This window comes from Salvelinus fontinalis, chromosome 7 (assembly GCF_029448725.1).
Source record: "Salvelinus fontinalis isolate EN_2023a chromosome 7, ASM2944872v1, whole genome shotgun sequence".
Taxonomy (NCBI): Eukaryota; Metazoa; Chordata; class Actinopteri; order Salmoniformes; family Salmonidae; genus Salvelinus; species Salvelinus fontinalis.
In genome coordinates this window covers 13,832,869-13,850,861 of record NC_074671.1, presented here as the reverse complement: position 1 = coordinate 13,850,861, position 17,993 = coordinate 13,832,869, and the positions used below count along the sequence as shown (strand labels likewise).

Here is a 17,993-nt window from a genome sequence, read left to right as displayed (position 1 = left end):
TATGTGACCAGGCAAAAAAAACATTCCAAGCCAAACCATATCATAACCGTTACACACAGCCTACATCGTTGTCACCATATTAGCTTAAGTAACGTCATGGTCAATATAGCTAATAGAACTAATGTGTTAGTAAACCAGCTTCAATCATGCAGTAACGTTAGTGTACAGTCAGTAAGCAGTTTAGCACTTACACCGGAGGGTCCCGATGGCAATAAATTAGTAAAACCAAAAGCTTATCTTGACTTGGAAGAGATCCAGTGTTGTGCTGGATAGTTATAGCCAGCTAGCTAACGTAGCATCCCTCTGTTTGAGCAGGGTGTTTGAGTAAGCTAAACTAGTTAGCTGCTAGCTAAGTAAGTGAAACTGAAAGTTAAAAAAAATAGAAAAACTCTCTCTCTTGCTTCTTGCTTCTCTTTCATTTTGACTATTGTCTTTCTCTCTCTTTGAGTCAACTACTCAGCAAATTTTATGCACTGCAGTGCTAGCTAGCTGTAGCATATGCTTTCAGTACTAAATTCATTGGGTGGACAACAGGTCAGTTCATGCTGCAAGAGCTCTGATAGGTTGGAGGACATCCTCCGGAAGTTGTCATAATTACTGTGTAAGTTTATGGACGGGAGTGAGAACCATGAGCCTCATAGGTTTTGTATTGAAGTCAAAGTACCCAGAGGAGGACGGAAGCTAGCTGTCCTCTGGCTACACCATGGTGTTCTCCTACAGAGTGCTGTTGAGGCTACTGTAGAACTTCATTGCAAAACAGTGTGTTTTAATCAATTAATTGGTGACGTGAATACATTTAGTGTAGTTTTATCTAATAAAGAAACTTTTTTAAATGTTTTACAAAAAAATCTAAATAATTCACTGAAGAGGATGGTCCTCCCCTTCCTCCTCTGAGGATCCTCCACTGGTTCCCACTTCGGCTACAGCATTACAACAAGAAGTCACAAGTGTCAGCTTACGTTGTTCATGGACAGGAACAAATTAATATCACTTTCCAATACAAACTCAGCAAGACACGATAAGATTTAGTATCAGTTTATTGAAAACATTCTGCCCAGCATTTCTTTAATGTGTTACCAAACAAAGTAGAGATCTCAGCAAACAGAGGGGTCTCAGACATATTCTGAAAGACAGGAAATAAAATATTGATGTTAATGCAAAGAAGGCCTAAGGCTATTGGGCAATCAAGGGATTATGTAGTAGCCTAATAATTGAGCCCACTTTTCTTACTGTAGTCTAGTGTGCATAGACAAGCCACAAATACAACCATTACCAATGTTTAGGTTCCTAGTAGGAAATCTGACTGGGAATTCTCAAAACCAATTTCATTACTTCCTGATGAGACCTGTGGCTGCCATAGAAATGACCTATACATCCCAATGTCCCATTTCAGTCCTCAGAAAATACCAACATGGAGAGCCTTCCTGTCCAGTGGCTTGGAACACTATACAGTTTATACCCTTATGACATCACAACATTCTCTGGGGTTTGAAACTTCGTCCAGGGGAAAGAACTTGAGCCCTAATAGAGTGTAGGAAACATAACAGCGACACAGCGACACAGATGGGATTTCAGTACCAAAATGGCGTCCTCACGTGTTTGATGTTAAATACAAATAAAATAAAAAGTTTAAAAGAACAGGTTGAGGTTCAGTCCATGAACAATGTACATTTAAGGTATTTATGTATCTTTTAAAGTTTCAGTCCAGTATCCGAAAGTATCAGTATGTGTCTCTGGCTTTACAATCTCAGCCATTTGATGAACACCAACAGGGCATTGCACCGCTGTCATCAAAACAAGACAACGCATACTCACAACAACAAAAAATACATTTTTTTTCTTCTTATCACAACACTCTAAATTGTTTTTGTCGCTCAATGCAACAGTTCTCATGAGGGAGATTAATGTTACTTCCATAAATTGTCAAACTTGGCAAGATGCAGAAGAATGATTCATCTTTCTGAAGTACCTGTAGAGACAAGAAAACATTATTATCCTACTCTGTCCACAGTTACTGCAACTCTATTCTCTCTCACGTGTTTGAGACAGCTTCAATTGGATATGTTTTTTTTAAGAACTAAGAATGTTAATCTGGAAAAAAAAAATATATATATATATATATATATATATAATATATATATAATATATATAACTAAATGTTATTACAGTTTGATGTGATTAAACTTTACCTGTCGCCATCCTGAAGTTTCATTAGAACAGTTTACTGTGTGAATGAAATTAGACCCTAAAGCAATAACACCTTCCAACATAAAGTAGGCTCATCTTTTTGTAAGTTGCCTACAGGGTTAAGATATGTACTGTTATTTTGCTGTCTCTCTGTGTGTGTGTGTTTACATAGCATTTGATTTTCATTCTCTTACATTTAAATTACAGTAATACAATAACAGCACAACAAGCTGTGTCAAAATGAAGTGACCACAAAACATAAACTGAACATGTGAAAACACACAAAGTGCATTACTGAAAGAACAAACACTAACATAAACATCAGCAAGCGGAAAACTGAGCAAGCATGTGAAATTAAAGTAAAGATTGATTTATTGTTGGGATACTGAAGGTGTCAGCATAGTTGCAACGATGTAGTGTAGACAATGACATCATCCGTGTCATTGTCAACACTGTAACAACTTCCCGATAATGTTTAAGTGAGAGTGGACTGGAAATACATTGTACGATAGAGTGGAGATCAAAATATTTAGATTTAGTATAGTCTTGGTGTACGCTAAATGGTGTCCATTTGTGAGAGTGTGTGTGTTGGAGCAAATGTGTGTGTTGGGGCACATGTGTGTGTTGGGGCACATGTGTGTGTTGGGGCACATGTGTGTGTTGGGGCACATGTGTGTGTGCATGTGCATGTGAGTTTGCAACTATTTGTATTTATATTTTGCAAATATTACTCGCAACCAAATTCATTTCCTTTCATTTTGTTTTATAAAGAATCACATGACTTGATTGGACTTGAATGATAAGGACTTGGAAAACACATTGTCGAAAATGATTAGATAAAACCTTAAAAGAAAAACGATTAAGCTTTATTGCTTATTTTCTTACTAAGCTTTGAAAACGCTCCTCTTTTCAAATACTCCCAGTAGAAAAGTCTGAGTACAATGATGACAGGCTACTAAAAGACGGTGTGACAAATGAACTGAAATGAAATCGTTTTTTTGTCAAATAATAAACAACATTTTTAAAATAATTTAACATTCTCGAGAGGAATCAAAATTTGAAAATTAAAATATCAAAGGTTAGTTTTGCATTGGCATTTATTTGAAATGTAATTTAGTTTATTTAGCATGAAATCAATTAACACTAGCAATAATACTTTTATGAATGGATGTCCTTTGTTTATGTTATAGTGAACTTATTTATAATTGCATGAATTGTATTAGTGGTTGACTTAACTTTCAATCTAGATGTTAAATTGTTTTTTTATTTTGATTTGGCGAATTCAAATAAGGCTATAGAACACTGGGGTTAGTTCCCAAGTGATCAACTAGTTATTACCAGTCAATTGTATTATTACGATAAACTTGGCACAAAAAATGTCTCGGTGATATGTAATATGACAACCTTATCTAGGCATTATGACGGAACGTTCACTTAAAGTATTACCCGACTAAAGACATTCAATACTATTCTTTCAAATTAAGGTAACTTGAGAGAAAAATAAAAAAACAATCCACACACTGCTCTTGATAGTATCACTGCTCTTTATTAAGGTTTACGTTTCAGCCTCAAGGCCTTCGTGAGTGTTTTTAATTTGCACTCTTATGTAGACATTGCTCCTATATAAGGGTGCAAATAAAAAAACACTCACAAAAGCTCTGACGAAGGCCTTGTGGCCGATACGTAACGCTTAATAAAGAGTAGTGATACTAGCAAAAACAGTGTGTGGGTTTCTTCTTTTTTTCTCTCATGTTATTGTTACCACGCACCTGCAACAAAGATAGCTCCGATGTGCAAGTGCCTTTTTTGAACGTTAAGCTAAAACTGAAGACAACAGTAGACATAGATGCTGGAAAAAGCCATGTTCAGTATTTGATTCATTCAACAAGTCAAGAAAACAGGAGAATACAGTGTAAGTGTGACTTCGGGAATATGTTGTCAATGTCTGAAAACATTACAGTTGACTAACTTGTTTAGAATTAAAACTATGATTTTAGTATTGGTGTATGTACTTGGAAAGTACTATATATAGGCTTAATCAAAAGTCTGTTAAAACTTCTTGTCAATATGGGGGCGCTGTTTCCCCATTGGAAAAAATAGTGCCCAAATTAAACTGCCTCGTACTCAATTCTTGCTCGTACAATATGCATATTATTATTACTATTGGATAGATAGAAAACACTCTCTAGTTTCTAAAACCGTTTGAATTATGTCTGTGAGTGAAACAGAACTGGACTTAAAGCAATTTTCCTATGAGGATTTGAAAATGCTGAAATCTGCTCGCTGTTCCCAGAACAGTTTATTAATTTGCCTGTCCTCTATTGGTTGAGATGCACTGCATACGCCTTCCCCTGGGTGTCAGCGAATAGAGGGACTTGAAATGGAGTCTCTAGGCAGATCTGAAAGTTTATAAATTGCTTGGAAACGAGGTGTCCGCTCTTTTGACTCTTCGCTCTGACGCAGGAAGGACCTTGGCATGTCGTGCTAGAAGCTCCTGTTTTAGCTCTTAGATATATCCGGCTCTGTTTTTATTCGATATAGGTGTTAAAGACATCATAATGTTGTTATTTTAAACCGAGTTATATCAGTTTAAGTCAGTATATTGCGATTTTCGGGTATTTCATTTCCTGGCGTTCTAGGGGGTTGGGTATCTCTCTCTCTCATGCTAATGTTTACTGCTAATTGCAACGTGGAAGAGGACGTTCTCCAACCTAGCAACGATTCTTTTGGACAAAGGACACCTTTCCCAAGATTCTGATGAGAGTTCATCAAAAAGTAAGAACTATTTATGCTGATAATTCGTTGTTCTGTTGAAAAATGTCAAATAATAATTCCGGCATGAATTTCGGTGCGTCTCGCTTTAGCGCACGCTGTATGCTTGAAGTAACGTTAATTTTAAAAATGTAACCCAGCGATTGCATTAAGAACTAATTTGTCTTTCAATTGCTGTCCAACCTGTATTTTTTAGTCAAGTTTTGGAATAGTTACTGATTAGAATAGGTGCCTCTTCAAAGATTTCTCCTGACATTTTCTGGGCAGCTTTGCTACTTTTCTCATTGTATAACCACGATTTGTGGCGCTAAATATGCACATTTTCGAACAAACTCTATATGCATTGTGTAACATGATGTTATAGGACTGTCATCTGAAGAATTCTGAGAAGGTTAGTGAAAAAATTAATATATTTTGGTGGTTTATACGTTATCGCTATTTTTGCCTTGAATCAATGCTGTTGTGATGTTTGCTATTGTGGTAAGCTAATATAACGCTATATTGTGTTTTCGCTGTAAAACACTTAGAAAATCTGAAATATTGGCTGGATTCACAAGATCTGTGTCTTTCATCTGCTGTACGCTGTGTATTTAAAAAAATGTTTTATGATGAGTAATTAAGTAATACACGATGGTCTCTGTAGTTATTCTAGTCGCTTTGGTGAGAGTTGTGATGGTGGCTGCAATGGTAAACTATGATTTATACCTGAAATATGCACATTTTTCGAACAAAACATATGCTATACAATAAATATGTTATCAGACTGTCATCTGATGAAGTCTTTTCTTGGTTAGTGGCTATTTATATCTTTATTTGGTCGAAATTGTGATACCTACTGATGGAGTAAAAAAATGGTGGAGTAATAAAGTGGTGTCTTTTGCTAACGTGGTTAGCTAATAGATTTACATATTGTGTCTTCCCTGTAAATTATTTAAAAAATCAGAAATGATGGCTGGATTCGCAAGATGTGTATCTTTCATTTGGTGTGTTGGACTTGTGATTCCATGAACATTTTATTATATGATATCCCTGTGGCTTTAGGCTAGGCTATGCTAGTCAGCTTTTTTGATGGGGGGGATCCCGGATCCGGGTTTGTGAGGCGTTAGAGGTTAATAAAATATCCTTATGTTAAATAATACAGGTCAAAGGGTAGAAACATCCTTAATGTCCACAGGTTCAACGGAAGATGACTGGAAAAGTCCATGCTAGTAAATAATAACAGGATGATCAAGATGGGCCCTCGAAAAGAAGAGGACACAAGTACGAGCTTCAAATAGAACACGCAAAAAAATAAATAAATAGCAGCCAAATTTCACACAAAAAAACGCACCACAAACCAAGATGGCGGCAAGCAGAGGGACCATCTTGATGATGACAATGAATCATACAAAAAACAAACTATATCCAGAACAACTTCACGAAAAATGTAACAATCAAAGCTACATCAAACTACAATGACTGAGAAACTGACTGACATGGTGAAGCTATGAACTACACAGCAACAACATACAGTATGTTTAGTTGTTGTATAAGTGAGAGAGAGGGGGGGGGCTTACCTTGAGATTGTCTTAGACCCTAGTCGTGTTGTATTCTGATTCCTGTTTGCTCAAAGAGCCAATGAGGCAGAACCTGAAATGTCACCGCTCTGTTGTTTAATATCAAACGTTTGCATAGAGATTATCATATATAAAATGCATATATTTGCTACAAAAAAAAATTGCAGAACATTTCAACAGAGTTTTGAGCTCTGGAAGTCTTGCATGCATAGAAATATCTGTGCTGTGAATTATACTGTAGTTAAACCAAGACGTATACAGGTATACAGGTTGAATAGAGTAGAGCACACAAAGTGCATGCACAACAAAGGTACTGGATCTTGGAAGTTATTTTGGAGGTACAAGAAGTGTTCCTCCATTTATTCTTGGTAACATGTAATGCATCAAGCCATCACGATGCAGATACATGTACATTAAAATATTATTTTAAATCATTTATAGAAAACAAGTTCATGCCAAAGTGAACTGCACCAAAAAAAATTACATTATCACAGTTAAAAACATAATTCACTTTCTTACTGTTAGAAGTTATCTTTTGAGTTTATGAAATAAAGTTATTTGCATTCTAAATGGATGAATCAATAATATCTTTATCGGTGCCAGGCACCAATACAAGCCCTTGTGTTGAGAGTCAGAGAAGACAGACAGACTGATCTGCATGTCCTCTGTAGAAAAAAGGCAACATGCACTATCGTTGTACATCATAAATCAGTCTTTTAATTCACGACGTAGATCTAAATACTTAGCAAGGACACTGGTCATATTTGTGGGCGTGGTCTGGAGCCACAGGAGCTACACAGATGGAGAAATAAATCAATATAAAGATAGTGAGAAGGGGAAGAAGTGACATAATGGGTGATAAAGAAGCACAGGGGGCAGCTCTCACTACCACAGCATTGCCCTTTATGAATGATAACAGAGTTGACGGGAAAAAGGAAGATCGAAGCAGAAAAGAAAGCATAAACCCTCCCCTCCAAACAAATAAATGAACAGTAGAATGAAGGAAAGAAGAAAAGTAGAGGAGGATTAAAAAATGTTTAAAAAAGGAAGAAAAATCAATGTCACCCTCCACCATGACATCTTCTATTAGGATGTCTTCATTGATTGACAGATTGAGTTATCATTGATTATCATGGAAATCTATAGATACTGACCGCTGGACTGCCTTCTCGTGACGCGACAGTCGGTGGCTCGTCGTGGGAACCTCTTCCAGGTCGTCGTCGGGGTCACACCCATTGTCGGCCGCTTCCTGCGAGTAGCTGTGCTTCATCACTAGGATGCTGCGCCGGTTCCCCGTGGCAACGCTGGGCAGCAGCGGCCGTACCGACTGCGGTGGAAGGTCCGTGAGGAGGGCCGCGGCCTCGCGTGCGCTCAGGTTCCCGCGGCCCTCCCGCCCACTGAGTGACAGCTGGGACAGGTGGGTGGAACCAGGGTTGGAGGTGGATCCACAATGGTGGTCATGGACGCAGCGCGAGGACGAGCGGTGCAGTGCGTGGTAGTTCTCCAAGTCCTCTGCTAGATCCGCTATATCCGCCGAAGCGGTGGTGGCATGCGTGGTGCTGCGTAACGTGCAGAGCCCATAATGCTGCGGCTCGAATACCTCCTGGAACATCGTGGGGTCAAAGTCCTCGCGCCTGAGGATGTACTTCTTCCTGGGTTGTTTGATCTGAACGATGACAGACACGATGAGGAGGATGAGGACGATGCAGCAGGTGACGCCGATGATGGTGCCGTTGGTGTTGTTCAGGTTGTCCAGGATGTTAGCTTTCCTTTTCTCTGTAGGGGGTAGGAGGGAGAGGATGAGAGGGAAGGGATGAGGAGAGAGAAAGATAAGGGGAGAGAGAAAGAGAGAGATAGGTGGGAGGGAGACAGAGAGATACAGTGAGAAGACCAAATAGTAGAGGTCAAGATACATGTTAATGTTTCTGTTTTAGAGGTCAAGAGACATGTTAATGTTTCTAATTCAGAGGTCAGGAGACATGTTAATGTTTCTGTTTTAGAGTTAATGTTTCTAATTCAGAGGTCAGGAGACAGGTTAATGTTTTTAATTTAGAGAGTGTGTCCTTTGCTTTCATCTCCTCTTTGTAGATGCAGCCAAGTGGTAAAACACACTGCAGTTCTAAAATGATTCCACTGTGTGGCACTGTCCCTTTAAGAAATTACCAACTTACACCCACACAAGTCACGAAAACAGCACCAAAGTTTCCTGCATAATCACACGCACGCACGCACGCACGCACACACACACACACACACACACATCCCAGCAGACAGCTAGATCACAGTTAACAAGCAAATATGATTCCCAACACACAGAGGAAATAAGCTACATGATAAAGATGTTATTGATGAGCAGCAGCAGGGTTAGACAGAGCAACAAACACCAGGGATAGACAGAGGAACAAACACCAGGGATAGACAGAGGAACAAACACCAGGGTTAGACAGAGCAACAAACACCAGGGTTAGACAGAGGAACAAACACCAGGGTTAGACAGAGCAACAAACACCAGGGTTAGACAGAGGAACAAACACCAGGGTTAGACAGAGCAACAAACACCAGGGTTAGACAGAGGAACAAACACCAGGGATACACAGAGGAACAAACACCAGGGTTAGACAGAGCAACAAACACCAGGGTTAGACAGAGGAACAAACACCAGGGTTAGACAGAGCAACAAACACCAGGGTTAGACAGAGGAACAAACACCAGGGTTAGACAGAGGAACAAACACCAGGGTTAGACAGAGCAACAAACACCAGGGTTAGACAGAGGAACAAACACCAGGGATACACAGAGGAACAAACACCAGGGTTAGACAGAGGAACAAACACCAGGGTTAGACAGAGCAACAAACACCAGGGTTAGACAGAGCAACAAACACCAGGGTTAGACAGAGCAACAAACACCAGGGTTAGACAGAGCAACAAACACCAGGGTTAGACAGAGGAACAAACACCAGGGTTAGACAGAGCAACAAACACCAGGGTTAGACAGAGCAACAAACACCAGGGTTAGACAGAGCAACAAACACCAGGGTTAGACAGAGGAACAAACACCAGGGTTAGACAGAGGAACAAACACCAGGGTTAGACAGAGCAACAAACACCAGGGATAGACAGAGGAACAAACACCAGGGTTGGAGAGCAACAAACACCAGGGATAGACAGAGGAACAAACACCAGGGTTGGAGAGCAACACACACCAGGGTTAGACAGAGCAACAAACACCAGGGTTGGAGAGCAACACACACCAGGGTTAGACAGAGGAACAAACACCAGGGTTAGACAGAGGAACAAACACCAGGGTTGGAGAGCAACACACACCAGGGTTAGACAGAGGAACAAACACCAGGGTTAGACAGAGGAACAAACACCAGGGATAGACAGAGCAACAAACATCAGGGTTAGACAGAGGAACAAACACCAGGGTTAGACAGAGGAACAAACATCAGGGTTAGACAGAGGAACAAACATGCAGTGAATGGAGAGGTTTGGCGGCTGCCTGGGTTCAAACTCTGGTCACTAGCATGTTAGTGTGTAGCCCACACACTGAAAGGAGCTTGGAGGAACAGTTCACCCAGCCTTAGATATAGCATGTGTCCTACCAACCCACTAGAACCAGTGCTAACCTCTTCCCTGTAGGAGTCCGTCAGGAGGAACTGTATCAACTGATGTGGAGCTCAGACATAAAGAGCTAAGGATCATTGTATGGATCTAATTGGACAGCTGTAAGAACAGAGGGAGTCAGGAGAGATCAGGAGAGGGCGTTGAAAGGGAACCTAGTTCAGGAAATAAAATAAACGTACAATGGCCCCTGATCAACCCTGAGGACCAACAGGACAGAAGGGAAGGGGTTGTATGAATCATGGTGCAGATCGAAAAGGAGACACAGAGAGAGTGTGGAGAACACTGAGGTAACAGAGAAGCACTGAAGATCAGGAAAAAGCTGAGAGGGACAGAGTTCAGGAAATAAAATAATAAGCAATGGAATATTTATAGACTTGGTCTTCATTGAGGATAGATTGGCAGTGGGTCATGACATGGGATCAGTGGAACATGATACATTGTTAAGGAAGTGTGCACCAGAATCAGGTATGGATTGAGAGGGAGAGAGGGAGAGAGGCAGAGAGGGAGAGAGGGAGAGAGAGGGAGAGAGGGAGAGAGGCAGAGAGGGAGAGAGGGAGAGAGGGGGAGAGAGGGAGAGAGAGGGAGAGAGGGAGAGAGGCAGAGAGGGAGAGAGGGAGAGAGGCAGAGAGGGAGAGAGGGAGAGAGAGGGAGAGAGGCAGAGAGGGAGAGAGGGAGAGAGGCGGAGAAGGGGAGAGAGGCGGAGAAGGGGAGAGAGGGAGAGAGGCAGAGAGGGAGAGAGGGAGAGAGGCAGAGAGGGAGAGATGGAGAGAGGCGGAGAAGGGGAGAGAAGGAGAGAGGCGGAGAAGGGGAGAGAGGGAGAGAGGCGGAGAAGGGGAGAGAGGCGGAGAAGGGGAGAGAGGGAGAGAGGCTGAGAGGGAGAGAGGGAGAGAGGGAGAGAGGCGGAGAACGGGAGAGATCAATGCACAGGGAATTGTGCTGAATGTTTCTGGGTAAAATACATACATTGGAATACTGAGCATCAGGTGGGATAGAATTCTATTAGCAGAGTGTGAAGGAAACACTGTGGGAAGTGCATGGATTGAGGGGAACATAGATTGGATACAGGGAGGGGATACACGGTGGATTGGTTTGGATTGACGGGAATTAATGTGTTAAATTCAAGAGAGAGGGGAGAGGGAGAGAGTGAGCTGGGAGAGGGAGAGAGTGACCTGGAAGAGGAAGAGAGTGAGCTGGGAGAGGGAGAGAGTGAGCTGGGAGAGAGCTGGAAGAGGGAGAGCGTTAGCTGGGAGAGGGAGAGAGTGGGAGAGGGAGAGAGTGAGCTGGGAGAGGGAGAGAGTGAGCTGGGAGAGGGAGAGAGTGAGCTGGGAGAGGGAGAGAGTGAGCTGGGAAAGAGCTGGAAGAGGGAGAGAGTGAGCTGGAAGAGCGAGAGAGTGAACAGGGGGTGGGAGAGAGTGAGCTGGGAGAGGGAGAGACTGAGCTGGGAGAGGGAGAGAGTGAGCTGGGAGAGGGAGAGAGTGAGCTGGAAGAGGGAGAGAGTGAGCTGGGAGAGGGAGAGAGTGAGCTGGGAGAAGGAGAGAGTGAGCTGGGAGAGGGAGAGAGTGAGCTGGAAGAGGGAGAGAGTGAGCTGGAAGAGGGAGAGAGTGAGCTGGAAGAGGGAGAGAGTGAGCTGGGAGAGGGAGAGAGTGAGCTGGGAGAGGGAGAGAGTGAGCTGGGAGAAGGAGAGAGTGAGCTGGGAGAGGGAGAGAGTGAGCTGGGAGAGGGAGAGAGTGAGCTGGAAGAGGGAGAGATTGGGCTGGGAGAGGGAGAGAGTGAGCTGGGAGAGGGAGAGAGTGAGCTGTAAGAGGGAGAGAGTGAGCTGGGAGAGGGAGAGAGTGAGCTGGGAGAGGGAGAGAGTGAGCTGGAAGAGGGAGAGAGTGAGCTGGGAGAAGGAGAGAGTGAGCTGGGAGAAGGAGAGAGTGAGCTAGGAGAGGGAGAGAGTGAGCTGGGAGAGGGAGAGAGTGAGCTGGAAGAGGGAGAGAGTGAGCTGGAAGAGGGAGAGAGTGAGCTGGAAGAGGGAGAGAGTGAACTGGGAGAAGGAGAGAGTGAGCTGGGAGAGGGAGAGAGTGAGCTGGGAGAGGGAGAGAGTGAGCAGGGAGAGAGTGAGCTGGAAGTGGAAGAGAGTGAGCTGGGAGAGGGAGAGAGTGAGCTGGGAGAGGGAGAGAGTGAGCTGGGAGAAGGATAGAGTGAGCTGTAAGAGGGAGAGAGTGAGCTGGGAGAGGGAGAGAGTGAGCTGGGAGAGGGAGAGAGTGAGCTGGAAGAGGGAGAGAGTGAGCTGGGAGAGGGAGAGAGTGAGCTGGAAGAGGGAGAGAGTGAGCTGGGAGAGGGAGAGAGTGAGCAGGGAGAGAATGAGCTGGGAGAGGGTGAGAGTGAGCTGGGAGAGGGAGAGAGTGAGCTGGAAGAGGGAGAGAGTGGTAGAGCCGATTTTGGACAAATCAGTCAAGACACCAACCATAATGAAGGGTTAAACACAGGTTTTGAATCAGCTCCTGAAATGTTTTGAATGTAGCTATGATCCCCCTTATCTTCATGTAATGACATAAAAAAAAAAAAAAATAATAATAATATTGAGCCTGGGTTTGACCTTTCACCTTTGCAGTGGTTCTCGTCCCAGGGGTAGACACAGTTCTGAATACCGTTACACACCAGGGTGTTGTTGATACACATGTTACTGTGACAGAAGAAGGCATCTGGCTCGCATGGAGCTGAAACGACAGGAGAGAGAGCAACATTAGACAGAGATATACATCATGTACTCATAGGAATTAGCTGTTTGCAGTAACAAATGTAGTGGGGAAAGGGGATACCTAGTCAGTTGAAACAGAGAGGTGCGGGGGGGATGCCTAAATTGAGATCAACGTCTTCGGTGCCAGGGGAACAGCTCGGGGATTCGATCCAGCAACCTTCCGGGTCCTGGCACCCAACGCTCTAACCACTAGGCTACCTGACACCCAACGCTCTAACCACTAGGCTACCTGCCGCCCAACACTCTAACCACTAGGCTACCTGCCACCCAACGCTCTAACCACTAGGCTACATGCCACCCAACGCTCTAACCCCTAGGCTACCTGCTGGGTACTGGCCCAACGCTCTAACCACTAGGCTACCTGCCACCCAACGCTCTAACCACTAGGCTACCTGCCACCCAACGCTCTAACCACTAGGCTACCTGCTGGGTACTGGCCCAACACTCTAACCACTAGGCTACCTGCCACCCAACGCTCTAACCACTAGGCTACCTGCCACCCAACGCTCTAACCACTAGGCTACCTGCCACCCAACACTCTAACCACCAGGCTACCTGCCACCCAACACTCTAACCACTAGGCTACCTGCCGCCCAACGCTCTAACCACTAGGCTACCTGCTGGGTCCTGGCCCAACACTCTAACCACTAGGCTACCTGCTGGGTCCTGGCCCAACACTCTAACCACTAGGCTACCTGGCACCCAACGCTCTAACCACTAGGCTACCTGCTGGGTCCTGGCACCCAACGCTCTAACCACTAGGCTCCCTGCCGCCCAACACTCTAACCACTAGGCTACCTGCTGGGTACTGGCCCAACGCTCTAACCACTAGGCTCCCTGCCGCCCAACACTCTAACCACTAGGCTACCTGCTGGGTACTGGCCCAACGCTCTAACCACTAGGCTCCCTGCCGGCCAACACTCTAACCACTAGGCTACCTGCTGGGTACTGGCCCAACGCTCTAACCACTAGGCTACCTGCCGCCCAACACTCTAACCACTAGGCTACCTGCTGGGTACTGGCCCAACGCTCTAACCACTAGGCTACCTGCCGCCCAACACTCTAACCACTAGGCTACCTGCCGCCCAACACTCTAACCACTAGGCTACCTGCCACCCAACGCTCTAACTACTAGGCTACCTGCCACCCAACACTCTAACCACTAGGCTACCTGCTGGGTACTGGCCCAACGCTCTAACCACTAGGCTACCTGCCACCCAACGCTATAACCACTATCCTACCTGCCGCCCAACACTCTAACCACTAGGCTACCTGGCACCCAACGCTCTAACCACTAGGCTACCTGCCACCCAACACTCTAACCACTAGGCTACCTGCCAACCAACGCTCTAACCACTAGGCTACCTGGCACCCAACGCTCTAACCACTAGGCTACCTGCCACCCAACGCTCTAACCACTAGGCTACCTGCCACCCAACACTCTAACCACTAGGCTCCCTGCCGCCCAACACTCTAACCACTAGGCTACCTGCCGCCCAACACTCTAACCACTAGGCTACCTGCCACCCAACGCTCTAACCACTAGGCTACCTGCCACCCAACGCTCTAACCACTAGGCTACCTGCCACCCAACGCTCTAACCACTAGGCTACCTGCCACCCAACACTCTAACCACTAGGCTACCTGCCGCCCAACACTCTAACCACTAGGCTACCTGCCGCCCAACGCTCTAACCACTAGGCTACCTGCCGCCCAACGCTCTAACCACTAGGCTACCTGCCGCCCAACGCTCTAACCACTAGGCTACCTGCCGCCCAACGCTCTAACCACTAGGCTACCTGCCGCCCAACGCTCTAACCACTAGGCTACCTGCCGCCCAACACTCTAACCACTAGGCTACCTGCCGCCCAACACTCTAACCACTAGGCTACCTGCCACCCAACGCTCTAACTACTAGGCTACCTGCCACCCAACACTCTAACCACTAGGCTACCTGCTGGGTACTGGCCCAACGCTCTAACCACTAGGCTACCTGCCACCCAACGCTATAACCACTATCCTACCTGCCGCCCAACACTCTAACCACTAGGCTACCTGGCACCCAACGCTCTAACCACTAGGCTACCTGCCACCCAACACTCTAACCACTAGGCAACCTGCCAACCAACGCTCTAACCACTAGGCTACCTGGCACCCAACGCTCTAACCACTAGGCTACCTGCCACCCAACGCTCTAACCACTAGGCTACCTGCCACCCAACACTCTAACCACTAGGCTACCTGCCGCCCAACACTCTAACCACTAGGCTACCTGCCGCCCAACACTCTAACCACTAGGCTACCTGCCGCCCAACGCTCTAACCACTAGGCTACCTGCCACCCAACGCTCTAACCACTAGGCTACCTGCCACCCAACGCTCTAACCACTAGGCTACCTGCCACCCAACACTCTAACCACTAGGCTACCTGCCGCCCAACACTCTAACCACTAGGCTACCTGCCGCCCAACGCTCTAACCACTAGGCTACCTGCCGCCCAACGCTCTAACCACTAGGCTACCTGCCGCCCAACGCTCTAACCACTAGGCTACCTGCCGCCCAACGCTCTAACCACTAGGCTACCTGCCGCCCAACGCTCTAACCACTTGGCTACCTGCCGCCCAACACTCTAACCACTAGGCTACCTGCCGCCCAACACTCTAACCACTAGGCTACCTGCCACCCAACGCTCTAACTACTAGGCTACCTGCCACCCAACACTCTAACCACTAGGCTACCTGCTGGGTACTGGCCCAACGCTCTAACCACTAGGCTACCTGCCACCCAACGCTATAACCACTATCCTACCTGCCGCCCAACACTCTAACCACTAGGCTACCTGGCACCCAACGCTCTAACCACTAGGCTACCTGCCACCCAACACTCTAACCACTAGGCTACCTGCCAACCAACGCTCTAACCACTAGGCTACCTGGCACCCAACGCTCTAACCACTAGGCTACCTGCCACCCAACGCTCTAACCACTAGGCTACCTGCCGCCCAACACTCTAACCACTAGGCTACCTGCCGCCCAACACTCTAACCACTAGGCTACCTGCCGCCCAACACTCTAACCACTAGGCTACCTGCCGCCCAACGCTCTAACCACTAGGCTACCTGCCACCCAACGCTCTAACCACTAGGCTACCTGCCACCCAACGCTCTAACCACTAGGCTACCTGCCACCCAACACTCTAACCACTAGGCTACCTGCCGCCCAACACTCTAACCACTAGGCTACCTGCCGCCCAACGCTCTAACCACTAGGCTACCTGCCGCCCAACGCTCTAACCACTAGGCTACCTGCCGCCCAACGCTCTAACCACTAGGCTACCTGCCGCCCAACGCTCTAACCACTAGGCTACCTGCCGCCCAACGCTCTAACCACTAGTCTACCTGCCACCCAACGCTCTAACCACTAGGCTACCTGTCACCCAACGCTCTAACCACTAGGCTACCTGCCACCCAACACTCTAACTACTAGGCTCCACTCCATATATTATAATTCAGAAATGTTCACAAGTTGTTCACTGTTTTCACAAGAAACAGACTGACACACATTTTCTGTTTTGACTGAGTTTACTGTCACCCCTTCCATTTTTGTAATCAATTATGTATTAGACGTTTCCCCATAATAATCACAAGTATAAGCTACACTACTCAAATGGTTAAGGATGATTGTGATTTTAATGAAAGGAGTGCATACTATTGCAGACCAAACAGCCTAGTTACCGCGTCTGATCTGACACAAAATCAACCCCAGCAGGAAGCACAAATCAGTCAACAACATGAATCATTATCAGAGACAGACATGAACCTGTATAAATGATTCAGCTCTGAACCATCTGTTCTTCATGAATTTTCATCTTTCCTCCTTTTTTAGAAATCCCCTGAGACAAGGCCGTGCATAGTAATCTCTCTGGGAGTGTACTTCATAAAGCGATCTATATAATTACATGTCAGACTAACACGAGAGAGTTCTTCATAAAGCGATCTATATAATTACACAGGCAGGGTAACACCTGGAGGGAATACCTTGAAATCCTGGAGATATCACACTAACACATGTAGGCCTGAATCCTTCAGGGCCAGAGTTACTGCATATATACATAACTTAACTTGAATGGGAACACTAATTACCTACGTATATATGCCAATAGGGAGACACGTGCAAACTTAGAAGAGGTACGTTATGACGGTGTGTTGATACTGGCAGAGAATGGAACGCTGTGCGTGTGTGTTTGTGCGTGCGTACGTGTGTGTATGTACATGTGTGCATATGTGTGTGTATGTGTGTTTGTGCGTGTGCGTGTATGTGTGTATCCGTAAGATACAGAGCTGTAGCTGCGATGATTGTTGGCGACTGAGATCATACAAAGTGAGAGATGTGAGGAGACGAGGGAGAGAGAGAGAGATGTTAGGAGAGAGAGAGAGATGTGTTAGGAGAGAGAGAGAGAGAGAGAGATAGAGAGGTTTTAGGAGAGAGAGAGAAAGGGAGAGAGAGGTGTTAGGAGAGAGAGAGAGACAGAGAGACTTAGAGAGAGAGAGTCATGCTCAACATGAGCTCCTGATATATTTGATTTTTTTTGGTTTTTAGAATGAGATAAACACTCTAATCGAAGAAGAATTCCAGACAAGAAGTGATGAACAACAACTCTATTCATTCAGAATAGAAAAAAAAGTAACTTTGCGCCTCAAGTTAAGAAGTTTTGAGTCTAGCTAGCTAGCTACACAACAAAGACCTAGCCAGCAGACTAACAAGCTAGCCAGAAGAAACGAGCTAGAACAAACCTAGCAAGGGCAGTTAATACAACTACATCAAACGACCAAACTGAGTGAGAAAACCAAAAAGGAGCACGGACTAACGGTAAACATATCTTCAGTTTTTTGTGTGAGTATTTTTCACTCTTTTTGCTGTTTTTTGAACTAAAGTAGCGCGAACAGCAGAGGAACAAATCGGTTGCCATGGCAACGGGGCAGCAGAACAGCGCAGCAGCAGCGGTAGTAGCAGAGCGCACAGACACCATGTCCCCACTCCCCCTCAGTGCAGAATCCATTCTCTACCCCAAAAAGGCCAAAAATGACACAATGAGGAAAGCTTTCAAA

At 45.5% G+C, this 17,993-nt stretch overlaps 1 protein-coding gene and 1 long non-coding RNA gene across 2 annotated transcripts in view; both read right to left on the bottom strand.

Moving 5' to 3' along the window:
• Positions 1-1,019: 1,019 nt before the first annotated feature.
• The window catches only part of LOC129859010 (neuropilin and tolloid-like protein 1), a gene marked incomplete at its 5' end in the record, with an annotated part of 37,689 nt that continues 20,715 nt past the window's right edge, over positions 1,020-17,993 (bottom strand). Inside the window, 4 exons of the mRNA XM_055928305.1 lie at positions 1,020-1,969; positions 6,516-6,588; positions 7,670-8,291; positions 12,733-12,846. Of these exons, the coding sequence (XP_055784280.1) occupies positions 6,528-6,588; positions 7,670-8,291; positions 12,733-12,846 (797 nt within the window). The remainder of the gene's footprint in view (positions 1,970-6,515; positions 6,589-7,669; positions 8,292-12,732; positions 12,847-17,993) is intronic.
• LOC129859011 (uncharacterized) lies at positions 13,331-16,460 on the bottom strand. The gene is made up of 8 exons (XR_008760123.1): positions 15,850-16,460; positions 15,501-15,562; positions 15,098-15,345; positions 14,912-14,942; positions 14,532-14,779; positions 14,129-14,407; positions 13,935-13,996; positions 13,331-13,504 (listed from the first exon to the last, which is right to left on the bottom strand). It is a non-coding gene; the product is annotated as an uncharacterized LOC129859011 (long non-coding RNA).